This window comes from Buceros rhinoceros, unplaced genomic scaffold (assembly GCF_000710305.1).
Source record: "Buceros rhinoceros silvestris isolate BGI_N320 unplaced genomic scaffold, ASM71030v1 scaffold23066, whole genome shotgun sequence".
In the NCBI taxonomy this organism is placed as follows: domain Eukaryota; kingdom Metazoa; phylum Chordata; class Aves; order Bucerotiformes; family Bucerotidae; genus Buceros; species Buceros rhinoceros.
Window position 1 is genome coordinate 11,797 of NW_010416130.1, and position 27,018 is coordinate 38,814.

General features: G+C 52.7%; 1 protein-coding gene across 1 annotated transcript in view; it reads right to left on the reverse strand.

Annotated features, from left to right (window-relative positions):
- Positions 1 to 27,018, reverse strand: part of HCN3 (hyperpolarization activated cyclic nucleotide-gated potassium channel 3) — a gene marked incomplete at its 5' end in the record, with an annotated part of 32,039 nt that overhangs the window by 1,682 nt on the left and 3,339 nt on the right. Inside the window, 5 exons of the mRNA XM_010137707.1 lie at positions 6 to 136; positions 10,163 to 10,327; positions 12,147 to 12,387; positions 13,660 to 13,806; positions 22,604 to 22,822. Coding sequence (XP_010136009.1) covers positions 6 to 136; positions 10,163 to 10,327; positions 12,147 to 12,387; positions 13,660 to 13,806; positions 22,604 to 22,822 — 903 coding nt within the window. The remainder of the gene's footprint in view (positions 1 to 5; positions 137 to 10,162; positions 10,328 to 12,146; positions 12,388 to 13,659; positions 13,807 to 22,603; positions 22,823 to 27,018) is intronic.

Here is a 27,018-nt window from a genome sequence, read left to right on the forward strand (position 1 = left end):
TGGACGTTGTGGGCGCAGTGTGCCATCTCTCTGTCGTGCTGCACTATCTGCTGGATGATCTCATTCTCCTGGTAGTTGAAAACACCTGAATTGAGGTCATGCTGGACTTTATGCAGCAGAATGGAATTTTTCTTGCCTGTTGAGAAAGTGAAGAAAGAAAGAGTCATTCTGATACGTCAAACCTTCTGGGCAGACCTTCCTCCTAACCACTATCTCTCTTCCACCAGTCTCTGTGCTCCAGCAACAAGGTGACAAACGTCACACATTCCACTTTCCTGGTATGACCAAGAAACCTCAAGATCCCATTAAAACATGCCTGACAGGACACACCTTTTCAGTTAGACGGTAAAGCCACATTTGGAAAGGACGGCAGCAAAGCTTATGAATCTGGGGGATTCCCGTTTTGCCCCTCGTAACCTGGATTTCCACTAGAAAAAGAGAATAAATCCAAAGGCTGCAATTTTTTTGAGGTGTGTGAAGGAAAACCTCAGAACTGTAAGTTCAGTGAAGTCTCCTGAGTCTTGGCTCGGGCAACTTGTTCACTCTCTGGAGTCAAATACGTGGTTTTAGTTGAAAGGCAATTTATGAACGAGGGACAGAAGGACTTTTCATGCTGTAAAAGCTCAGCTGGTCCAAGCAAGAGGCCTCAGACATGCAGCTACCATCTTACTTGGCCGTGCTCTTCTGGCCCCCGCCTCAGGGAAGCTGCAGGCCAGCAGACGTCATGTTCCAGCTGGCCTTTCTCGCCTGCAGCAAAATACAAGCTCAGTGCTTTGCCGTTTCAACGGGCTGGAGAATGTGGCGTGATGAGTTTGCGTGGCCTGAGAGCACACCTGCTACCGAGGGGATGCGCTCGCCGGGGAGGAAGGACACCAGCGATCAAGGCAGGGGGACAGGCTGCTGCCAGGGACGCCCTTTCTGCAGAGCACCAACCCCTTCTCCCAGGAGCAACCGGGGATGGGGGCAGGCTCCCTGCGCCATGGCGTCCGTACCTCTGTTCTCAGAGGTGGGCTTCCCTTTCACTCCCGTTCACTGAGCTGTTGGGGTTGGAGGGGTTCAGCCTCATCCGGGCTGCGCCTGCCCATGTCACGCGTGTGCACGCTTGGCATCCTGGCCGCGTGTCCGTGCCCAGCTCGCTTTGGAGAGGAAGCTCAGGGGTGAGGGTAGAAGGGTCACCTCTAGATGAGGCACCAGCTGGTCTGGATCAGCTCCAAAGCTGTATTAACTCCGGAACCAAACAGACCCTTTGGCCCTGCACCCTTTAGCAAACCTCTCTCTGATCCCAGGGTCATTTCGGCCGGTTCCTGTCCCTGAACCCGCCGGCTCCAGCACAGGAGCAGGGCAGACAGACACATCCTGCCAGATGCTCTGGATTTACAGAGCACGAGGCAGAGCCGGTACAGAATGGAGGCCTGGATGTGGCAGAGAGTCTTTCTCTCTATTTTAACCCCCAAATCCATCACGCTTTAGGAATTAAAGGGTGGCAGCACAGCTTATGTCTATGAGTGTGCTGCAAACGAGGGCTTGTCCTTTGAACTTGTCTCCACACTTTCGGGATAAGTCAGCTGTTGGTGTTACGGACTAAGACCACAGTACGGTGTTTACCTTGTCCCACAGAGCATTCCAGTTCAAACTGGTCGGCTGGTAGTTTCCAGGATGATGTTTCTGTCCCAGCGCCCAGCTGCAGAGCATGATTGGGTACAGAAAATACCCACGAGAATCAGGCTTGGAAAAGAGCAGTGAGTTCAGTACAATGAATTCAGCTCTGTCAGAGAAGAGGTGATTTGACATGGGTTTACAGGGAACTGCACAGACAAAGGGAGCTGGGAAGAAACATTCCTTCCAGTTCCGAAGGACTCGTGAGATACTGTGGTTTTGGACGAGCCCACAGAAAGAAGGAGCGATCTAACAGCAACTGTGGTTCAGCACTGGAAGAACACCGAGGGGTCTTCCACTGCTGTAGTTCTGAAAATCAAGCATTTATCTCTTTACAAAGGATGAGGTGTGGCTCTAGCGACGGAGCGCTCTGCGGTAGTGCCGGGCGATGGTTCAGAGCGGGTAAGGGCTGCGCTCTGCGGTAGTGCCGGGCGATGGTTCCGAGCGGGTAAGGGCTGCGCTCTGCGGTAGTGCCGGGCGATGGTTCAGAGCGGGTAAGGGCTGCGCTCTGCGGTAGTGCCGGGCGATGGTTCAGAGCGGGTAAGGGCTGCGCTCTGCGGTAGTGCCGGGCGATGGTTCAGAGCGGGTAAGGGCTGCGCTCTGCGGTAGTGCCGGGCGATGGTTCAGAGCGGGTAAGGGCTGCGCTCTGCGGTAGTGCCGGGCGATGGTTCAGAGCGGGTAAGGGCTGCGCTCTGCGGTAGTGCCGGGCGATGGTTCAGAGCGGGTAAATCTACAGCGGGCTGACCCGCACCGTCAAACCAACCCGCTCAAATAACGACAGAGCTTTGACCCTGGAGCTGCAGCTGGTGTGTTCGGACGTGGCTGCTGTAAGGGATGCTTCATGCTTTTGTGATTTACCTCCTGCTAATAACTCCTTCCAAAAAAGCAGTAAAGCAGATGAACTGGCCTTTCTTTTCTCACCTCGGAGAAAACCACCGGTCCTGGCAGGACACAGTCCTGAAGGCAAAGAGTGTTCTGAGCTGCCGATGCCCTTGCAGGGGCCGGAGAGCTCGTCTGCCCTGGAACTGTGTGTGCAGGGCGGGTATATAATGCCTGTTTTGTTGTATACTGGCCTGCAATAGACTGGAATTGTCCCCTGAACAGCCAGGTCCTGGTTCTACCTGCTGCTCCCGCAGCCAGGCACCCCAGAGGGAGCCTGAACATCGCCTTTAAGCCTGAGCACAGTTCTGCAGTGAACGTACAGTGACAGGGAGCGCGTGGCGCAGGGGATCACGCTGCGGACACAGCCACACAGTGCTTCCCACCTGGGGTCTGCTAGAATCACCAACACGATCTAAACCAATTCGACCACAAAGAGCTGCTTCAATGGAAAGAGAAATACAGCTGCTCCGAGTCTGGGGAGAAGGAGCAGCCTCCCCGGATAAACCTGGCAGGGAAGAGAGGATCCAGCAGCACACTTGAGGAAAGAGGGACTCACTCGCACTGCAGGTTTGTAACGGTCCTCTTTCTGCAGAGGAAGGTACAAATCCCAGCATGGGGCACCTGTAGCTGTCTTCAAACCGCAAGGACAGGCTGTGGACGGGAGACGACGTGCTGAGTTCAGAGCGGGCAGGCCAAAGCACCGCTGCACCCCCTCTGCTTTCTGGGTGTCAGGCTGTCACAAAAACTGGGCTGAGGAGGAACGGCCGGGGGTAGAAGACGGAGAAACAGCAGATGTTGCTAGCGCAGCTTTCCAACAAGCTCGATACCGGCAGCTGCTCGGTGTCTCCATCATTACACCTCACCTCACTCCTTTCATTCCACGTCACCGGGATTCGGCTTTTGATTTGCCGGTCTGTGCTGGAATGGCCAGCAATTTCCGCTGCCGCCCTCAATTCCAGCGAGCACCCCGCGCGGTGCTCCCCAGAGCTGCACTGGTGAGCTGAGGGGACCGATGTTTTCGTAACCGCAGCTCTCGAAAGCACAGCGAGAGCTCGGCAGCAGGCCGGTTCCCTTGGCAGAGCACTGACTGGAGAATATGCTAACGCTTCCCAAACAGACACACTAGTTACTCGAAAATGGTCTGGTCAAAGCTCCTGAAATTTGGGTCAAATGCATAAACCGGTTCCTGCACACACCTTGTTTGGTTTTGGTTTTTTTTGTAGTTTTTAAAACAGGACATTTCAGTTTTCCTTTGAAATTACATTTACGCTTTTCCTGAGCCCAGCTCAAATGTATCAACTGTTTCATTAGATCCAAGTTTTCTTTTCTGTTTGGCCAAGAAAGTCTCGAATTCCTGCTCCAGAACATTCTAAAAAATACTGAAATTGTTCTTTCTGTTACTGAAGGGGGGAGGAATTTTTCAATTCACTTTTCCAAATGGTAATTGGTGAGCAAACTGACAAATTAATTGGTTCCACCATTCTAATTAATTGCATCATTTACATGATGTTTCCACACACCAATATAAGTCTTATTAGTTGCTTCTGGAGAAAGACCTCCTTCCAGCCGGCACCAGACGGGAACAGGCACAGGGCAGAGCGCTGGCAGGACCAACATTTTCCTGGCTACGGTCCTGCAGGAATCACAAGCCAACAGAAGGAGCAAGTTTACTTGAGTCGGTGGTTCTGGAATTATTTCTCCTCATCTTATTTATGACATGGCTTCAGTTTCAAAATAATTTTTCCTGCTCTGGCTTTATTGTCACAGCACCCGCCTCACAAAGGAGAGCAGAAAAGACAGCAACCAGAGGAGCGAAAGCCTGATTAGTTTGGCTCTTTGTGACCTTAATTGAAATGATGTTCTGCAGCTCACAGCTTCACTCGGTGAACCGCGGTAAGAGTCCTGTGTTCCTGCTAAGCCAGCGAGAATCTTCATTAGGAGAAAGGGAGAGGGACTCCTGTTTCCCCTCCGGTCTCATCAGAGAAGCGTGGGGTTCTGTGCAGAGCTTCTGAGGTGTTTATCCCACCTGAAGGGAATTGCTGAGCCGAGCCCAAGGGACTAAGATAAACAACCCACCCAAGCAGTTCTCCTAAACCCAAAAGCACAACACAAATTTACTGAGGTGCCACGGAGCGGGTGGAGGAGCCGTCTGCAACCACCTCACGGGCCAGCTCCCCACTCTCACCTTCTACAGAGGGGAGAGAAGCTGCCCGGGAGTTCCGCAAGGCAACTGGGGAGCGACAACCTGCTGCAGGGAGGACTGGACGGCTCCTGAGCAGCCGCCTGGCCGCGATGTGCCCCCGAACGGTCAGTTACAAGGCTGAAGACTACAAGGTCTCCAGGGCACAACTGACTTCTTTGTTTTCTTTGTACAGCTCCTAACACAATATGATTTTCCCCCCATAGTCAAGCAAAAATAAATAATCATCACTGGAGCAATCCAGGCTCTAAAAACTCCCTATTTTTCTCTCTGAAACAGCAGGCTAGTTACAGGGGGGAAAGAATTGGCATTTAGAGCCTAAAAGATGTTCCCAGCAAAGCTGCTGGTGCTTTGGAGTGGAGTGGGGTCTGTAAAATTATGGAAACTAAGCAAACAGATGTTGCTCCCTTAATAAGGAACTGCAAAGTCAGATTTCCCCACACCGTAGGCAGCACGCGAAAGAATGGGAAGAAAGGCTCATGTGATTTCATAAAAGGAGCCAGCACTCAACAATAATTCTTCCATCAAATAACCAGAATTAGCCTTCTGTTGTTCAAACTCTGCCCAGGCACAGGGGAAATGAGCTGTGACTGGCTGTTCACTCCGCTGCGCAGCTCTGCCCGAGCCCACTGGCTGCAGTTTAAGAATTCAGGTCACTTAAATTGCTTTCTGAATCTGCACGCTTTTGAAATAATCTCACTTTATCAGGCTGGCTGATGCCCCGGCCTGCTGTCAGAGGCGCTACCCCCTGCCACGTGGTTACTTCTCTCGGGTTTTCGCCGCTTCTTGTTCATAGCGCTGGGTAGGAGTCAGGAACCAGCCGGCTCGGCTCTCGGCTCGCAGCGAAGGGCTCCGTGCCCCCTCCCGCCCCGTGTCCCGAGCTGCTCCCCCGGGGTAGCTCAGTCGTCCCCAGAAGGGTAATACAGCAACTGGCACCTGCGGCAAAGGAACCCTGGACCTACCCTGTAGCTGGCAGGTTGCCACGGCTGCCTCTGCGCCTCGGGGCAACTCTTCTGTGCTGGGACTATATGGGTTGGAAGGTTTCGCTGCAGTTTCATTTCTCTCTCACTAAAATGGGATTCTCCTCTCTTTTAACAGACAGAACACAACCTCTAACTGGGCCAAATCGCTGTAGGTCAAATGAAACAGGGTGAATGATGCTACCTGATGAATCTCGTGACGGTTAAATAAAACTTACGATAAATTAAGCTCTTCCTTCCCCCGCTTCACATGGGCATAAGCCCATCACACACAGCTTGGCAGTAAAGAATTGAGTATGTGCAGCTATCTAGAGCAAACCGTGAATATCCATGAGCAGCTGTAAGAACCGTGGAACTGTGGAGCGCCCTGCGCTGCCGGAAGTGTGGTGTCCTGGCTGTTACTGCTCGCTCGAGACCGAAGCCAAAGAGCTGCCTTCTCCTTCTCAAGTGGCAGAAATGTTTGTGGCTGGAGCCAAAGCTCCCGCACGCAGCGCTCAGCGCCCCGCTGGAGCTGACAGCTGTGACAGGGACGGGCTCTGGAAGACTCGGGCCATTCTGGCACTGGTTGCTTGTCACTCGTGTGCTCTGCAGTGTGGGCTGGTTGCAGATTGCTGCTGGACTGTCTTCAAGGCAGGAAAAGTTCCCTGAGCCTAGAGGTGGGGGTGGTAAGCAGGTCCTACTTCACGTACTGAAACGGGGGGGTTGAAATTCTTTTTAAAGAAGCTGGAACGGTAAAATGTTATCTGAGCAGGTGTTTTATTTTGACAGCAAAGAGCTGCGGACGTGGCTTTAATTATAAAAGGAATTCGGTAACCTGGGCGAAAATACTCTTGAGTTGGGGCCTTCACTTCTAAATAAAAAGAAATTCCAATATTCAGTTCGTGCTTAAGCCCCTGCTCCTACCCTGCGTATCGGTGCTACACAGAATTTCCAGGGTGCGCGTCCTCTTGGCTACCCTCTGAGATGAAGAATCACACCCTAAGTGCCTTTTTGTCTTGGCTAGCTTCAAAAGTCAGACCCAGATGTCCCCATTGTAGCGCTGGAAATGATGGGAGAGGATTCTGAGCCAGAGGAATGCACACAGTGGTGCTTGAATTCTGCCGATGACCAAATCTGCTCGCTCACCTCACGTGCGCGCCTCTGTGGGGATTATCCACCTGCGTACAGCAAGCAGATCAGGGACTGCGATGTAGATACGGGGCAAAACTGATGCTGAGCACACACTGGTGTATTGAGACACTTCTCGGGCCATTTCATTTCTTCCGATGATCTTGCACAGCTCATGCCACAAGGGAGTGGGCAGCTAAGAAGCGTTCCGAGACCAAGCTCAACCTTTGCAAGCGCTGTTTTCCCTGTGGAAGAGATGAGGAACTGAGGCACAGAGCAAAGGCACGGCAAGGACGGAGGGAGTGTGCGGCGCGGCTCGGCGCGGACACTGGATATTCTCATCCGCAGTTCACCTGGCCTACCAGGGGCCAGCCCTTCCTCCGAGCAGCAAATCCCAGGGCATTAGCCATGACCCCGACGAGCGGGGTTGCACACCGACAAGATTTCAATGGCGGAAGCTGGCAAATAGGGCGCCCAGTCAAAAAAGCCATCGATGAAAATGAAAAAATAACTTCCTCTGGCTTCAAGTATGCTCTCAGGTCTCACCAGGGACCTCGTCACGGGTGGTAAGCGACCTTATGACGGAAGTTTATTGTTATTTTGTGTAGCACAAGGAAGAATAGAAAGTAATTGTCCCCCAATATTTGTTGAATGCCTCAGTGGATTTTGATTCGACCATATTCATGACCTGTATTGTATTTATATTCAATGAATGTTTGAGCGGTTGTGTTTTACAAGTGCAAATACTTGTGAAAATCTAATTTTAAGCTTCAACGGTCACTGAAAGCCAGTTTAAAGCCCGTCAGGAACAGAATGATGCGACTTACGTAACCGATGCCTCACAAACTGGGGCGATTCACAAATGCTTCTCAAAGAATTACTCGCTGGAGAAATGAACAAATCATTTCAACACACAAATACCACAAAGAATTTTACCGCTTGGTCAAGAATGAGAAAAAGAGGGAGACTTAATCACTGATAAAATCATCGCTTATCAGTGATCAGCCTGATTTCCTTGAGTCTCAGCCTTCAGGCCCTGAGCCTGCGTGTCACATCCTGCAAGTCGAGGAGATCTTTCAGGTCTGCAGTCACCGGGGAGCAGAGTTAAGCAGAGACACAAATCTTCGGTGAAACCCAGCCATAGTCGATTCATGGAGACTGAGCCCTTCCAGTCTTTAAAGAGCTCTGCAAGCACAAAACCCCTGGGAAGCTGCTCCCCCAGCCAGGCTGGGTGCAGGCAGGATGCCAGTATCAATTCCCAGTAACACCAGCGGTTCAAAGGGTGCATCGACAGGCTCTTTGCCGAGGGGTGGGTGCAGCTGACAGCTCCCTCGGGGGGTCGTGCCCTTCGTGCTGCTGCACTGCCCATCTACCAGCAGGCAGCAGTGGGGGCGCACAGTTCCCCTCTGCCCGGTCACAGGCTTTCAAACCACATTCGTTCTGCCTCATCACACCGCGACCAGTCCTGCTCCTGTTGCTTCGAGGAGGGAGGACTTGGACGCTCCCATCCTGTCTCCCTGCTCCGCAGACAAGCTTAGACCATGCTTTGAAAACCCTCCATATAGCAGGAAATTCTGTAAACATCTCTCCAGTCACTGTGACTGGCTGGCTGAGATTTTTCTCACTGCTCTCAGGATTTCTCCCAGCACACTGGATGGGTCTTATCCTGGTACCAGAACAGTGACAGAGCCCTCTGAATCATTTCATGCACTCAGTGAGGCATGTTGTCATCTGGGTAGAAGGGTGATTTGCCACTGACTTGGAAAGGGGCTCCCCTTTGCTTCCATCTTGTGTACAGATCCTGATCGGAACATTACAGGATCCAAAACCACAGTCCTGCTGCTGTTCTCATCCGGCTTTTACGAATGGCTGTTCCTTAACTTCAGTCCTCTAGAATAATCCCTCTGCCTTGAGAGAGAGTCTCAGCAGAACGCGATAATCTTGAAGTAATCTGAAGGTCTCTGCCCGGCACAGGGTCTGATGTTGTCTCAGGTCAGCAGAATGGCAAAAGGAGGGGAGCACAACGCCAGAGCTCTGCACCGAAGGGCCTGTTATTCCAGTTGCTCTGGAATAACAAAAAGTTCCTACACCTTCTGACCTTATGTTGACATTTCGCAATTGTCTGTGAAGGGAGAGTTTCTTAGGGCAAGGAGCATGTGAGGTCCTTTCTGCCGGTGCAGAATTTTCCACAGATTTTAGTTACACGTGCAGCAGCACGCAGAGCAAAAGATGAAAGGCGCAGCACACCCTGCCCTCCCGTATGCGCCGTCCCAGAGAGCATCAGGCTAGCAACCCGAGCAGCACTGACCTCCGCAACTGAGGAATCAGAGACAGAGCCACGCTGGCCCATCCCCGGTTGCACCTGACATTACAGTTTCTTAGTGGTTTCTACGGTCACATTTAAATAACCCAAGTGACAGGACTATCGCCGCTTCACTCGGGCCTCATTAGTGTGGCCTCTGCCAAAGTCTATATATTTAGCTCATAACCTTTTCCTCGGGGGTCACACGTTCTGGTTTGCAGCAGGTAATGAAATGCACAGAATACAATGTTCCTGGCATGAAAAGCCCCTGCGGCGCTTCACCCCTTGCTGGGATGCCAGCTTATTCCCTACCCGCCTCACCCCATTATCCTCCTCGCCTTCTGCATTGTGCTCAGACCTGCACTGACCTTTTTGGGTCTGAAAAGCAATGAAAATGCATGTAGTTTTAAGAGATGTATAATAAGAAGCTCAAGAAGTTAGACTGGGGCTCTGAAATGCTCGGGCCTCAGCTCTGCAAAGACTTCTGGCATGACCTTGCGTAAGTCACTTAATCTCTCTGTGTTAAACGCCTCTGGTTGTGACCAAGGAATGTTATCCTGCTCTTCTCCAGACAGACAAGGGTGTCTGCAGCACAGGTCATGGCTCCCCCGGGACAGGAGAGCATCCCGGGATGGGCCACTGTGAGCTCTAATGATCTTTGGTTAATTGTGCTTACTTTGGGCTGTGGAAGGTTAGGGATTTCTCATGGGTGTGTTTACACAGTCTGAGCAAAACTCCAAAATCTAGCGAGTTCACCAGCACGGCCCTGATGGCCTCAGACCGCAGATCTCAGCTCTTCGAAAAGATCTCTTGGAAACGAATGGAAGCAGGAGCTGGTAGAAAAGTGTGTGTCAGAGAGAAAGAGAAAGAAGGATGTGGAGTTAACCGATTGTGAACGGGCTCCTTGTCGGAGCTGAAGTCAGGCTGGCACCTCCTGCAGATCACAACTCCAGCAAAGGAACGACGGACCAAGCCTGGAGACGGGCTGCCAGGGAAGCAGGTCGTGGGAAGGAGACCCTCACACCATCTACTCACCAATTCTGTCCAGCCTGTCAAGAGCCACAGTTTCAAAAGCTCGCCGCATCATGGGATACTCTTCCAGCACCTCGTTGAAGTTGTCCACCGAGAGGGAGTAGAGCCGACAGTAGGTGTCAGCTCTCACGCTGGCTGTGCGCCGGCCACGGGTCAGCAGGCAGATCTCTGGAATGAAAGACCCAGCCTGAGAACACGGGGACAGACACTATCGCCCCTGCGGCACAAAGCCTGGCGCTGCCACCCACAGACACTCCTGCCTGCCAGCCTCGTCTCCTCTTGAGCTGGACTTGGCCTCCTGTCCCACTGAAAACACTCCTGGTGGGAATATTCTGCATATCCAGTAACGCTGAGAAATACCCCAGGGCTCAGTGGTGGCAGCTGCGGCACACTACTGCACCTCAGGGATTCTGCTGATCTAATTAGCCAGACAAGTTCTCTCATGGTGGATTATCTAAGACACCATTTGTGCCTTCAGACTGGAGAAGCTGCCTTCCTCCAGCTCCTCATGGGCTCTGGGAGCAGTGGGTCAAGCCGTGCTCTCATTACTGCTAATTCTCTCTCTAGGTTTGTAGTAAAGGCTCTGTACTGACCTGTGGCTTTGATGCCTGGTAGTAAATTCGATCCCCACAGCCGGGACATTCGTCTCATCAAAGCTTTTTGCAGGTTACAGATTGCCAGGAAAAGCCAAGTTAGGGGCCCCTACTAACTCCTGGTGTATTTACCCTGCAGTCACCTTCTCCTGGGAGGATGCTCAGCTGCGTACAGAACAGAAAGCCCTTGACTCTACCACAAACGCCCGACTCGGGCACAGACACTCCTTGAACACTCAGCAGGGAGCTCCCGAGTCCTGCTTTTCCCCGATGACACACAGAGCAGGGGCAGCTAAGACAGGCACCAGGAGTCAGACAGGGTGACCGAAGGACTGACAGCACCCCTCTCTGTGCTCTGCGCTGGGTGTCACTCCATCAGCACCACCCTCGGGGGCTACCCCGAAGCACTGCTAGAGCAGTACTACGAGTTGTAAGAGAGTTACTAGGCTGCTTTTGCAAGAAACCTTGGCTTATGAGACCCCGGCGTGTGTGTGAGCGGGTGTGTGGGTGCTGCCTAAAACACACCGAGGATCAGGAGCAATTCTGATCAGATTTGTCAGAGTCAGGGTACCCTGACGCCAGACCCCAGCACACTGACCCAGCTGGCCAGGAGCACAGCAAGTCCTTGTAACCCGGGGAGGCGAGGACAGGGGCTTTCACAGAAACTCGGAGCACGGGAGACTTTTAATAGGGAAAAGGCCTTACAGAAGGGAAGAGAAGGCAGGTTTCCTCAAGCAATGACTGCGGTGCGTTCAGTGCTTGTACTGAAACATGCATCTAGCAGAGGCCTGTCAGCGAGGCCTCTTGACAGGAGCAGTGTCTCTGTGTTACTCATCAAAGCTCCCACAGTCTCTTCTGACCTCACGCTGGTGTCGCTGTTCCAGAGCCCCGCTGCTTGTACGTGGTGCCCGCCTGCTGACCTTCCTGACATCTTCCTGACCCACAGGCTGGGGAGATGATGGACTACGCTTTTTCCACTCTATTTATACAGCACCTTGTATGATAGATGCCGGACAGCAGGACTAGGCCACACTATAAATGTACTTGGAGAACTGAGAACGCTCCATTTTTTCCCTTTAGGCTCTCAGCTTCTGTCAGTTTGCTTGGGGCAAAAAGAAATGAACCTACAAGGGCTAAGTTTCCCTTCTCCGTTCTGTTATTATTTAATATCTAGACTCCTGCACTGCCCACGAGTCCCGGTCACCTCCCACTGCACAACTGACTGGGTGGGACGCTGCAAGACAGGTGAGGTGAACAGAGATGGAGGGTGGAGGAGGCGGTGCCTGGGGTTTCGGTTCCACACGCTGCCATCCCTGTGCGTGCAGGACAAGCTAAGGAGCGTATGAGCCATAGCGGTGGGTGTTGCTGCGTAAGGGAGTCTGGCTAACACGCACCTCCAAAGTAGGAGCCATCTGCCAGCTTGGTCTCCTTGTTGCCCTTGGTGAGGACGCTCACCACCCCGTGCTGGATGAAGTACATCTTCTTGCCGATGGTGCCCTCCCGGATAATGTAATCCCCCGGCTGAAAAACCTCGAAGCGCAACTTGGTCAACATGGATGTCACAAAGTTGGGATCTGCGTTGGCGAAGAGTGGCATGGAGGCAACCAGCTTCCGGCAGTTGAAGTTTATGATTTCCTGACCACGATGTAATGCACAAGAGAGACAGGGGGGTGGGCGGTGGAGAAAGAGGGGACAGGGAGCAGAAAAGACACACACATATGTTTAGTCAACATCTAATAACCTGTGAAGATCCTCCACTTGACCTGTACATTACAAAGTGGCAAAAAAAGAAGCCGTTCCCTTAGTTGGGCTCCCCCACTGTGGGCTGGAAGAGATTCTGGATGCTTAGAGCACGCAGCAGTGCGAGCTGGAGCTGACAGCTTAACACCACGCTTCGCTGCTTTCATCAATACGCCTTCCCTCCAAGCAGGGACGCTATCCCCAACCTCCCCAGCACACAGTGTACCTCTTCCCGCAGGGATCCCTGGACTGCACAGCACCGGTGGAACACTGTGTGAGTGAGAAAGCCCAGGGCTCCTCTCCGGGAAAACGTCCTAACTCACCTTGGCAGCCCTGCGTCCTCTTGCCCTTGCTTGTCACTGAGGTATTAAACACGAATGTGCCAAGGTGCTCAGAGAAAGAATTAACCTGGGCAGATGGGGACGGATCACGAGAGGGGAGGGAGAGGTGCCCACCAGCCACTGGGGCCCGGGCTGGGTCTCTGACCTCAGGAGAAGAAAACCCAACTCAGCTGTTCAGCTGTCATCCGGCAGACAGGGGCTGTGCCTCCTGCTGCGCCTTGGTGTCACTCCGAGGGTATGACAGCACTTTCCGCTGCACAGGAGCTGTTCTGTGCCATGTCAGCTCAGGCTCACAAAGCGGCAGACAGTGATACCAAGTAGGTCACCTCAGAACAACATTCCCCAGCCAAGCAAGGAAGGAGCATCTGGATGACTGGAGCGGGAGGCAAGCGGGCTGGGGAAGCATCTGTCTCCTCCTCACGGGGGGTCTTTGCTGCCCTTTGAGTCTTCGGCAGAGCTAGATGTAAAATGCAGCTGGTAGATCCTCAGCTGTTCTCCCTCCTATGGAGGGACGATACTCAGGGGAGGAAGACAGAAGGAATACCGCTTCTAGTGCTTGTAGGTAATGTTTTGGAGGCACAAACTAGGGAGAAACTATATTGCTAGGCTTCAGCTAGGGAAGGCGGCCTCTCCGGATGTGCCATCTCTGCTGGGCATGGCAGTAGAGCAGACACACAGCCAGTGCCAGTGGGAAAGCTGGACTCCCACCACTCCCACCACCTGACGGCGGCCTCTGCAAAGCACTGGGACGGGACAACGTGCACCAGGAGCTCCACAGCTGCCAAAGGCAGGACCAGGCACTGCCTGTTCAGTGCCCCCTCCTTACCTCTCGGAGGGGCTCGCTCAGCTCTCCCAGGATGCTCTCCTCATCAAACATCTTCCCCTGGTAACGGTGCTCATAGTAATCGTGGATGCGCTGGCGCATGTCTGCAGGGAGCTTGTGGAAGGACATATACTGTTCCACTTGTTTGTACTGCGCAGGGGAGAGAGGAAGAGGAGGAGTTACCAGGACATGCAACAAACGGTGCCCACTCACGGACAAGCACACACTAGACCGTGCCCCTACCTGCTTCAGTCATGACAAGCCGGGCCCAGGCAGATAAATCTCGTGCAGGAGACAGTAACCATCTGACACACGGGGTGTTTGCAGCCATCTTCGTTACAGTCCCCAAATGACTGTTTTAACCTTTAAACTTCTCTACATCGTGGAGACAACTCCTCCCTCCCGGGCACTGAGCAGCCCCGGCGCCTGTTCTGCCCTGCAGCCCCCGCGGGAGCTGGGAGCGGAGGTGAGTGAGGAGTGCTCGGCTGAGAACCGACTGGCGGCAAAGGCTGCTGAGCAAAGGCTGTCCACACCCGTGCAGAACGAGAGCAAGGGAGCTACGACGTGCCCTCGGCAGGAGGTTTTTCCCCGGCACACGCAGAGTGGGAGCCAGGGTGTGCAAATGGTCAGTGACATGCGGCACCTGGAGGTCAAGAGGCGGAACCCACTGCACCAGCAGAACACGGCTCTGCCCGGGATGTCCGCAGCCGCCGCCCGTGGCAGGACACACGCCGTCACAGCAAGCGGCGTCACTCAGCTGAAGCTGCTTTTCCTCCCCTCCCTGGTCTTGTCTGCCCCGCTGTGATGGCACCTTTTCTTTCCTGCCTAGGGCAGGATTTTCTTAAGTGATTTTCTTCACCTTTCGCTGGTCTCTGTTGCCCTGTGCACTTGTGCCATCTGAACCTGGCCCTGTTTTCACCCAGTGATTTGCATTTCCACCCAGTCACTTAGAGGGAACTCAAGGGCACGTGCTGACGGGTGCCAGCGCAGTGTTTGGGGATGAACGGTGCTTTCTATGAATAAATGACACTTCCTCAAGGGCACAAGGCTGTCAGTGGGTTTTCTTGTCTCGAAGGCGCTGCAGGGACAAGGTGTGTACGTTACATTGCAGTGGTCACGCTCCCTCCCACCGGTTCACAGAGCAGAACACAACCCTGAGCGTGTGCCATCCTACGCACTGCTGACAAAAGGACCGGGCTCCCCCTTTGTCATCCCTCCTTCCCCCCTTCTCCCCGACAAATCTGTCCCTGAATGCCCCTTTACTGCGGCTTGTGCTGAAGAGCCTAATCACCGAACTTCTGCTCATTCCAGACCTCCCCTGCACACACCAGTGTCACTCTGCTCCCAGTACAGCCTGTGCTGGCTCTGCCTTGCATGCTAACCGCTTGATCTGCACCCAGAGAGGAGGAATTACTCTAAGAAGCCAAGGTGGCTGAAGGGACACTCGGGTTTCCTGGCATTTCCAGAGCTCTTTGTCTGTGGCTAGCAGCAGCGGAGCTGCCTGTAAATATTCATGATTGCTACAGCACGATCAAAGTCAAGCGAGTCACCACCTCCCCGTGGGGAGCTGGGCAGGGAACCGGCAATGAACGCCGCACTTTGTGGTTTGGGGAGCTGAAGTTCTGGAGGGACTGACAGCACGCTGCGCCAGGCGGTGCCGGGCTGGGGGCTGCTTGTGAGTGAGGGAGATGAAGGGAGTGGAAACCACCATCTCATGGGTGGACAACCAGTCTTCCTTTTTTAACGGAGGCCCCGGTACGGCACAGTTCTGGCACTCTCTAAAGCCACTTCATGCCCCCTGGAGCTGACACCCCTATGAGGTGGCTCCTTTTTGCCGCCTGGGGCTTCTCTGCTCAATCTTCTGGCTCGTCTCCATGTCCTCAGGCTGACCTGTGCTCAGAGCCGCTCCGGCAGATTAGTGGCCTCTCTATGAGTTCAACCAAAAAGACTCATTTAGGAATGATTTAAATCTCTCTGAAGACAATCGAGGCCACTTAAATCCTAACTCATGCTCGTAAGTCTGTTTTGCCTCGAACAAGCCCTTGAAGGAGTTATTAATATATCAAAAGGAAACCCTTTAGCTGAGTATTTTTCCTTCTCCAACTGGCCACTTTCCTTAGTAGTCTCACCACTTCCCTCACCTCCTACCAAAGCTTAGAACACTCTCAGTCCAAAGGGAACTAAATATTTTTAACTCCTCCCATGCCCTGCATCTCTACCATGAATCCTCCTCTCTCTGACAGCAATAAATCACCGGCTGAAAAGACTCGATTATTTCCTTGCCCTGCTTCTGAATACAAAACAGATCCTTTGTGGAAGCCAAGACGGGAAGGTGGTGCAATGTGTTATGTAAAAATCTGCACGTCATGGCTACAGGAGCAGCTTGTTTCCTGCGAGTAGCTCCGGCCTGGGCAAGGCACCTGAACAGGACGCCTTGCTGGGTTCAAGAGGTCACATCCTAGCCTAAGTCCACAGCCCACCTCAGGGAACTTCTGCACCTGGACAATAAATCTTTTATTAAGCAGCATGGAACTGGTATCACAGGATATTTGGGAGATGTCAGGCCGTGTCACTGGATCCACGTATTTGGAGGTGTGATGAGTAAAAAGAGATCTACATTCCTTCCGTCCCAATTGCAGGAAGAGAGAGAAGAGATAAAATCTGCCACCAGACGAAGGTCGCGGGTGGGGGAAAGGGAAGAAGAGCGAGTGTGTGCAATTTGAAATAGGTGTCGCTGGGAGCTGCCTTTTGCCAGGAGAGGCAGCTCAGTGGGGAGGCTCAGCGCTGCGCGGTTTGAGGCATTTATTTATTTATTTACAGCTCAAGTGGCAAAACGAATTTCAAAACCGATAATGAAGTTTGAAATCCCATGCTGGGATAGGACGAACTGCTGAGGCAAGAGCACTTTCCTTCCCGCGACAACACGGGCCGCGCTGGCGTGTGCACAGATGTCCTGCGCAGAGCAAGCCTCCACTGCCGGTGCTCAAAGAACAGATCGATGCGGGCGTGGGGGACCCTTCGCTGTTCCTGCCTGTCTTTAATACGTCGGGGGAGGAAGCTGGACCCCTCCTGTTAACTTAAGCTGCATCTAACCTTGCTGCTTTTGCTGGCTGACTCTGGACTGCAAACCAGCCAGGAAGCCCCGTTTCTGATGACAGGAAGAGTGACCCAGAGGCATGCTGAGACACCCCAGCACGTCAGAAGCTCTTGCTTCTAGACACAGCCAATAAAGTGCATCATTTAGAAGCCTTGATACCAACCCCAAACGCTTCGATTGCCAGTAACACGGGTCATAGCAGTTCTCAGGCCACCTCCTAACAGATTGAGGTAATACACAGCTACGACGGTCGTAAAAGGATGCGGCAAGGTTCTCCAAACCTTTTCGAGTGAGGAAATTTGATTAAATTTTGCATTTGATTAAATTTCCCAGACACCTTTGATTTCTGGAGTGCTGCGCACTCCCTACCCTCTCCTTTACCACACTACCAGAAGAGCACAGGAGCTTTGCAGCTCTCCTGACATCCAGAACCGAGATGTTAGCTCAGGAGGAGACCTCTGCACAACACCTCTGAACTCCGGCAATGCCGCCTGAGAACCTACAGACCCTGGTGACCAATCATCCTGACCAGACTGGTCATGAATACTAAATTTCTCATCGGGCAGCTTGGTGGCAGAGTGGGTGTGGGAGTCATGGCAGTCTCTGCCCCACTCCACACTGACACAGCGGTTGACACTAGTTATCCTCGTGTATCTGTGCTGTGTCGTCCCCACAGTAGCTCTGGCTAAGCCAACCCTGGAGCCACGAGAATTAATACAGCTTCGGTACGGTGCTGCGCTTGGGTTAATTAGCTCTGCTTAAAGGAGGGGTGGAGGGGGGCTAATCAGCGAGGGCATGTTGCCAGGCTAATGTGATTACACTGCATGCAGGACCCCAGGGAGGATCTCTGCACTGATCCTTTGGAGGCAGTTCAGAACACCAAACTGCGCAGCACGATGGCCTAAAAGCACAGAAACGGCTGTGACGGGTCAGGCTGAGGTGTCTCTGACGGGTTCAGGTGCTTTGAGGAAAAGAAGAAAGAATGAAGGAATGAAAGAGGCCCATAGCAATCCGGTACAGCAATACCCTCCTGCTTTTTCTGACAAAGGCAGATTAAGGAAACCCACTGCCAGGGCGTGTATCTGCGTCTTAGCATTCAATAACACCCGAAAGATTCTCCCTATGTGAATCTGCCTGAATATTCCGAGGCTGATCGAGCTTGGGACCTCTGCAGCACCCTGTAGCCGTGAGTTCCGAAGTTTAACTATGTACCTGAAAGAAAAACAGATCGCTCCTTAATAAGGCTCTACACTCCTGGTCTGCAAGAAAGAGCAGGGACCGGGTGAGGCCAGAGGACAGATCCTCAGCCCTCGTTGCAGCAGGCGGGCACAGCGGCGGTGTCTCACCTCCTCTCTAACAAACACCAGTCTAACATCTGCTTTGTCCTGCAATGGAGACAGGACTGATGTCATCAGAGCTTCTGCAGGATTTATAAAGTGGTTCTCTTAGAGCGTTCCCTGCTTGCCCCCTTGCCACTGTGCTGCAGCAGGTGCTTCTTGAGAACGATAACAAGTGAGTGCGCGAGTATCCACCTAGCTTCAATATGCATTTTAGGAACAAGAGGCACTGGATAGACTGTTCAGGGAGGAGGAGGAGCAGGGGACTGAATGTGGAGAGCAGAGAGCTTGAGAGAATGCCAGTGTGGCAGATAGATCCTGAGGAGCGGTGAGGCTCTGGAAGGAGAGATTACGGCTCTACTGGCCTCTCCAGTGCTGACAGCAGCAATTCCTACCCCTCAGCAGTCATTCTTCCATATGGCCCTGAGACGATAACACAGGAGAGCTGAGTCTCTCTGCAGGATGCCCAGCACTGCCTCCATCCTGCTGGGATGGGAGAGGAACGCCCAGCGTCTCTCCCTGCTTTGTTCGGAGGAGCGTGGCTGCAGTAAGCAGCATAATCACTGCTCCCAGAAGCCTCAAGGTTACAGAGTCTGCTGGGGAGGATGAGTGTGTGCGCGTGGTGACTTGGCATAAATATTAATCCAGCCGAGCTTTAGGATTACAGAAAGCAATTAATAGGGGAACCTGCAAAATGGAAAATAACTTGCATACTCGGTCCAGTTTATTCATCCCCTGGGCGGGAAACACTCTTCCACTCTTGTGAGCCACAGTTACTGTAGGTTGTGGGGTAATTTTGCAGTCAGTGATGAACTTACATGTTAAGGCTTGAGCTGGTCTATGAATAGCTGAAAAGGGCTTTGTGCCTCTGTTCTTGCTTACGGACCTCCTCCACCAGCACCCTGCACCAGCTCTGGCACTTGCTGCCTTTCCAGAAAGCTAATTCAACCCCCTGCTCTGGCAGAAAACCAACCCAGAAGGAAGACATCAGCTCAGTAAAGGTCTGAGAAGTACCAAACGTGCTGCACAGCTGAGAATAGTGGCGGGAGCACTGGGTGAGAAGGGGTGCGTGAGGCTTCCTCGCTTTGGTCAAAGCTGTCAGACCAGTTGAGTTGCAATATGTAACTGCACAACACGACTTTGGGAAATTTTTCTATCAGAATCATTCAGGACGGGCTTGTAATAACACTCTCTAACAAGCAGGAAAGAGACACCAGTCTTGGGTGCAAAGATACTTTGGAGTTAGACACCAGATTGCGATTAAGAGGTAAGAGTTAGCTCCCGATCCTGCCACTGACTCTCTCTGTGACCATGGGCAAGTAATTTAGGACATAACAGCTCTGCAATGCAAGACTGGACAGACAGGTCCCTTCTAACTTTGCCCCTGGGACTGGAAATCAAACAGTCACTTCAGAGCGCCAGATCTGAACGGCTGCTCTGATTCAGCACTTTTCAAGGGAGGCAGAGAGCCAGACGTACGCGACGGCGAGGCCACTTCCAGTGCCTGAGCGGGTGCTCCGTGCCACGTGGGACTCTCCACTTGGACTCAGAAACCTCAGCAGGACTGTCTGGGAGGGTGCTAACTTCCCTCTCCAAATTCTCCATGCTTCCACTGATCCTCTGCAGCCTCCCTGCTTCTCAGAGACCAGCACAGCATGAAGGCAGAGGCTGCAGGAGGAGATGTCAAGAGGACGGGGACCGGCTGTCCCAGCGTTCAGTGAATCCAATCCAGAACGAGACAAGCTTGCTACTGAAGCCAACAGACAGCACATCTTGGCTTTTACTCCTCTTCTCAAAAGCCCTGTTTGTACAAGCGAAGAACAAGCTGGTTTGGCAGAGATCTAGACACCAGGAAACCTCCCCCCAACCTCCCCGCTGAACCTCGTCCTAAAGGCTGCACGAAGCCAAGCCCGTCAGCCCCGCCACTCGCTACAGGCTCCTGCCCTCTCCCCGCGCCAGCCCTGCTCTTCCTCCCCCTCCCCACGCTCTCCTCCTTCTTCGGCTACTCCCTGCACAGCGGTGAAGCCTCGGCGGAGGCGAGAGGCAGAGCCCTGCCTGCAGCCCGAAGGTGTTCTCAGCAGTCTCTGAACTGCCCGTCTGCCTCCACCAATCGACCTCCAAACGCGTGGAGATTCTTTGCTTATAATATGCTTCAACAGACACGTTGTCCCACAGGGATTGAACTAAATTGAGTTGCAGAGATGCAAATCACGAAGCAGCCTCATTTTAATCATGGCTATTTGAAGGGCTAAGGAATGCAGAATGTAAATACATATTTGTTTTTAGGCCATTATTTGTCCCATTTGCAGGAGGAAAATTAACACCCTCAGTCCCTGAGGCTTTAATCCCAGGAGACTGCCGTGGGAAATGAACCTGCTATAGGCACTACACACGAAACACACCCTTTGTTAAATCCTCTTCTCGCTGCTTTTGTCACAAAGCTTTTCTCCTCATCTGTTAACCCTCTCATTCACATCTCCACATCCTAATGAGGCTTTGACATTTCCACACTACTGTCACTCCCACCACAGTCCCTGCTGGTTCACTGGTGAGTGATTTCCCTGTGCGCTGACTGGAATCCAGCTGCCAGGGTCAAGTTCTCCCCTTATCTTCAGACCTGGCTTGAGAAAAAAGCCGTAGTGCTTAGTCCTGAGGTGGAAACTTGGCTGGGGTCGTGTTGACCAGGTGGTTGGATTTGCAAATCAGTCCTTGACTTCTACGCTACTTCAAACACATTTGAATAAATCTCTGCAGACACAGATTTGATCAGCCTGCGCTCCCGGTGCTGCAGTGTCCTCTTTGGCATGCCTCAGTCTCATTTAGAGTGAGCCCAGCCAGCCTGTAACGCAGTGGTAAAACTCCATGCAAAGCCCGGTGCTCTGGTTGCATCCCAGTCCTCCACACTTCTTCTCCTGGGCTTTTTCCGTCCTTTAGCTCTAGCTGCCGTTGGAGATCTTCCCTGTCCTCCAAGCACTGTTCAGCCTCTGGTCTTCTCTGCTGTCACTCTCTGCCCCGCTCTCTTTCCGCGGTGCTGTGTCATAATCCCCGTGTCTCACACCTGCTCCTAGGCTATTTGACAAATCCTTTCTCCCACCTCCCCCCTGAACTTGGAATTCACCTTGCCTGTGCACACCAGCCATCGTTGACCCGCTCGAACAGCAGTCACCCTTTCACCGAACGGAACTGCGCCTCATGGGGTCAAAACCAGGTGGCAAACAAGTCTTCCCCCTCTTAATCTTCAGATCAAATGTATCCAGAAGACCCCGACCATAACACCTCCTCGCTTTCTGCTGTAAAGTAACGAACCGCCCTTGTTGTCCCTCCCCCGCCGCAGCACAGCCCAGGGCTCTGCTCCCCGCTGTACCAGGTCACTCCTCCGCCAGCTCTCCTGCTTTGGGGAAGACAGGTCTACCGCTTCAACCAGCAGGGGAAGGCAGAAGTTTTGCCTTGTCCACGTCCTAAAGGGACAAGTATCATCGCACCAGCAGCCCCTTTGCCTTAGATAATGAAAGGTTGTTATGGACAGGAAGTTGTAGGGAGGTGGGGGTCGGTCTCTTCTGCCATATTAAGAATGAAAGGATGAGAGGCAATGGCCTTAAGTTACACCAGGGGAGATCTAGGTTGGATATCAGGAAGAATTTATTTACAGAAAGGGTTGTTGGGCACTGGAACAAGCTGCCCAGGGAGGTGGTGGAGTCCCCATCCCTGGAAGCGTTTAAAAACCGTGTGGATGTGGTGCTGAGGGACATGGTTTAGGGACCCTGGCAGTGCAGGGGGTACAGTTGGACTCGATGATCTTAAAGGTCTCTTCCAACCAGATGATTCTATGATTCTATGACAGCGACATCCCGAGGGCACAGAAAGTGGGTGAGTTTCCCCTCACCAGCTGAATCGCAGTGGCAGACCCTGTTTGCCCTTCGACCTTCTCACAGATTCGTAGCAGCGCCTCAAACCCACCACTGCAGCAGCAACCCAATCAGTTGTGTCATTTCTGCCTGTGCCCTCCATCACGCAACGCGACCACTGTGCAGGGAACTCGACAGCTACCTGGGGGAGCTGAGCGGAGCTCCGGAGCTTTGATCTGGGCTGGGGGGGTGTGTTATGCAGTTTCACTCAAGAGCACTGAAGTGAATCATCTTGATACTTTTAAAGAAGGTACTTGCTAAACAAAAGCTGCATATTCTGGAACATTCACTCGGGATTTGAAACAAGATCACGGAAAGGAAAAACTGGCTTTTAGATACCAGTGACACTGATAATGTTGATCTAAACCCGTCAGAGACAACAACAATCACCCACTTGCGTGACTGTTATTCATCTGACTTCGCATCTATTTCCTCCTGAGGGTGTGTTTGAGTGAACGGACGGATATGAATTACCGACAAACCGCTGTGGTGACACAGACACCACAGTTTGGCCTCTCACACGGGTCACTGACAGCCCTGGCTCCCTCCAGACAGCGCTCCAGTAAACCACCCCTGGGTCACGTATTGGTTGCAAGCCCAGTCCTTACCTTCTCCTGGTACTGGCGCCGCGAGGAGTCCAGAGACTGGATTAGGGCTGTGGCATGGCCGATGAACATGGCATAGCAGGTGGCACCGACAATCATGCTCAGCATAGTGAGCCACACATCTGACATGCCAACGGGCGCCTGCTGCCCGTACCCAATGCAGAGCATGTGACTCATGGCCTTGAACAGCGCATAGGAATACTGCTTCCCCCAGGAGTCATTCTGAAGAGACAGATAGACAGACACAACTTCAGCAGTGGGACAGGACATTCTCAGAGATGAGCACAGTTCAGAAGAGCGTACGTTACACCCAAAAGTCCACGTTTAAAGCAATGTTAAACAAGCAGTCGAACTCTTTGGTGGCTTGGAAGTGCTGGGCGGACTCGGTTTGAAAACGAAAAGCTCACTAACTGACTTGGGCCAGGTTTTTTACTCGGTTCTTTCCAGCAAAACTTCCCAGAAAGGAAGCCAGACATCTGACACGCTGGTAACCTGGGATAATCTGAGATGATGCCCCGGGGTGTTTTCAAAACGCCCCACATTTCAAAATGTGGGAGAAGGAACTGAAGCAAATGGACACTCCCCTGGGAAATGGACTTTAACAGAGCACTGGGAAGAGAGAGCCTGAGCAAGGTCGCCAGCAGCAATAGCTTAGAGCGGGGAAAATCACTCCCACGCAATTTAGGAAATGGTCAGGATCTCTGCTCGTTACCTGAAGGATGGGAAGGGCAGAAAATTAAGATGATAATGTCCAGGCAGCAAGTTCTTCTCAGTGTAAACCAGGGCTTTTTTCAGGGAGCCGAGAAAACTACAAATGGTCTCATTTGCGAGATGCAGTAACCCCCCGTGAGAAGCCCGCTGAAGTCAACGGCTTCTTTCGGACACCCTGTGCTCTCCCACTGCAGCTAGCACAAGAAGCACCTTGGCAATTACATCACGGGAGAAAAAACAGCAGAAGTTTCATGGCTATTCTGATTAGCTTGAGTTCCTGGAACAGCTCGAGGTACATCTACTATCCTGTGGGTATTATATGCTGGCAAGACCTTGCCACAAAACCTTGTAAAGTAAATGCACTGTCATCCCACATGGCCATTACAAGGTATGTGAAAAAATACCTCTGCTACGGTGACATTCACGGCAGCACATAACCTGCACCTTCGTCAGTCTCCTTGCTGTTCTAGGAAGGCGGTGACGTTACGGGTGTAGCTGTGCAGGCACGGACACCACAGCGACTCGGAAGGTCGTTGTACGGCAGGCCTGGTTTGTGTCTTGTCAAAGAGACAAGAAACACTTTTTTGAACTCCAGAGAGATACAGCAACCTCAGCACCAGTGATCAGCAATGCTGGGAGCCCTGGTGTTTACTGGACACCTCCTTGGAGGTATTTAGTCCCAATCAGGAGAACGGCTGATGACCTCTCTGCAAACAGCTCTCGGAGGGTCACTACTGTTGGTGGAAAGTGTTTTAGGGAGCTTACAGGTAGTAAACAGAAGCAAAGCAGAGTGCTGCCATTTGAGAGCTGCGGCAAAGAGCTGGAACCTCTGGAGTGTGTTAATGCTTGGTTAGGAGATAAGCACGCGGACAAAGACAGGCGATAGCATTACCCTGGCCATATTCGGTTACAGTAGGCAAGACAGGCCTGATTCACACTGCAACGAGAAGGGCAAAGCAACAGAAGTGACAGCAAAGCGGACACAGAAGAAGCAGCAGCACATTCACAGCCCCAGAAGAGACTGCTCCTTGCTGGCGCCAGCCTGTCTGGGCTCACCTCCCTAACAAAGTGGGAACCTGTTCACCTCCGCACTGGAAAAAACTACCCTTGGGCCAACAGAGAGAGACGAGAGACACGGTGGCATTGGTGTGTCTATTCCCGGCTCTGTTGAACAGGGCATCCAGGGTTTATGCCATTTTGCAGACCCACTTCTGATCTGTGAAGGCATCACGGATCTCACGCACCGTACACAGGCATCCCTGCATCCGCACCGCTACCATTTCGAGGAGCCACAGCCCCTTCCCCTCAGCCCTCGGTCCTGGCAGGCATAAAGCCGCGGCCTCTGCGCTTACAGACTGTGAACCCCTCGGCTTCAGCCCATCTATTGTCCACGCTTCAGCAGAGCAGTCATCACCCTGAGACAACCGGCAGGAGCAGCCACACTTCACCAACCTTTGCTTAAAAACAGCGGCCGGCACATTGACACCTTCGCTGGGGCAGAGGTGGGGTGTCCCGTCTCAGCCCTTGCTCGTTCAGTGAAGTCCTTTCCCACGCAGGCACTTCTCCCTGACCGCTGCAGAAACGCTGCTGCCTTCCGAGCTCAGCGTGGCAGCAGTCTGACACGGCAGCACATCCCCACAACAGAATTGAGAGTGGGGGGAGAAAACATGCCCAGCTGAACTTCCAAGGGGCATTTAGGGAGGCAGAATAAGAAGAGCTGAGCTGGAATTTGGTATATCAGGGAAACTGGCTGCCGGGGTCTTCAATGGCCACAAATGATCAGAGCCTAAGAGGCTCTGAGTTCCTGGAGCATCTGAAAGAGCACTGGATCCTCATGGTACAGTCTATGAGATGACTGTACTTACAGGTCTCAGTATATCTTTAGGTTTTAGGCCAGGTCAAGAATGCAGGACTTTAAGCCAGCCTAGTAGTGGTGGTTTCAATGTGGACACACGTTTAGCAGCATCACGGTGCCTTGCACTGATTCAGCTTGTTGCCATAAGAGGCAAACCCCTATATTCAACACACCACTGTGCCAGTCCCCACCGTGGGAGAGCTACATGACTTCAAATATACTGGGCTGGCTACAACGGCCCATTAGGGTACATCAACGAGGACTTAAACTGCAGAAAGAAAACGACTCCTGGTTAACCAAGTCTCAAAGCAAGCTAGAATGGAGCTACAGATCTGTGCTTGAACATAGTCCAGAGGGATGTTATCTCAGACACATGCCAGGCACTAAGAGCACTTGCAAAAGGGAGGTAAAATGATTTTGAAGCGGTTTCTCGGAGTAGCCTGTTTTCACATCCACGCTGGCAGTACTATAAGGGTTTCTCTGGGATTAGGACCTGCTCAGATCCACCTTGAACGCTCGGAGCTGTGTTTCTGGAACTCTTCAAAGGCAGTGCTGGGTTCTGCGGTACCTCACAGAAGCACCTAAAGAAACAATGTCTGGCAACGTCTTACAGGGTGTTCTGTGTCTGATGTACACGAGTGTTCCCAGTTGAACCCTCACTGATGAAGATTTGAGAGAGTAAGAAAGGACGCGGAGAAGTCCTGGTAAATTGTTAGCATAGGGGCATAGTCTACGGCCACGTTTCACCTGACTTACACCACCAATATTTCACAGTAGTAAGGAGCTGGCTGCAGTGAAAGGGCGTATTTCCATCTCACAAAGTCCCACATTTATCTCAGCAGTGATCCGAGTCGTTACTTGGGGTTTGCGACCGCACACCACTTACGTCAAGCTGAGAAGAAGGCCTCCTCCGAACTTCGCTGCCTTCCCCTGGACAGCTGGGCTGGGCAAACACACCTTCCCATCCGCTTTCAAGGAAGGGAACAGCAGGACGAGAAGTGGAGATGACGGGTCAAACCTCACATCAGGCAGAGCCTGTCTGCTCTGGGCTTACTTCCAAGGAGAGCCTTGGGTAGCCTTCACCTACCAGAAGAGATTTCCTGGGGACTCCAGGCCAGGAATGCACCAGGCAGCCTTGTCCGGGACACCACCCGTGTGTCCTCCACTGCTCCTGGAACTCCATTTCAGCGCGGGCCTGGGCACCCCGATCTTGTCTGAGCCCGCAACGCCTGTGCCCAGCCCTGGGCCCTCAACATGTGCTTTAGCCTTGTTTCCAGCCTCGCCTCCAGCCCCACCTCTTGCTGCTCCTGAGGAGACGCCCCGGGTAGCCCCTGGCCATGACTGTCACCCTACTTCCACTGGCATGGTCAACAGACTCTGCGACACCACTGCTGCTCTGCCCACCCTGTTTCGGACGGGCAGGACTGTGTCCTGGCTGGCGAGGGCACTGCTGAGCAGCAGCCACCCTTGCCTCCAGGCTCAGACCCCATCACAGAGCAGCCCTCCTCATGGGAACCTGTCTTGGTGACAGAGTTATCAAACACGATCATCTGCTCCGCAGCTTCACGCGCCTGCTGAGCGAGGGCAAGGGGGACGTGCTGGAGCAGAGGCTTGGGGGGAGTTAGGAATCACACAGGAGATCTCGGCAGGGTTGCTCTGTCTTCCACAACACATGCTGCATCCAGTTCTCTTCCTCTTTTCTATCAAGAATGTGTTGGGGTTTGGCGAGGGGGGGTGAAGCCCAAAAGGAAAGATACTCCCCTTCTTTTGGTAGGAGGGATGACAATGAGTATTTCCTACGCAAGGTCGCTGCGTTTGCCGTGGGGATATTTGCCTTCTCTGCAGGGTTTAT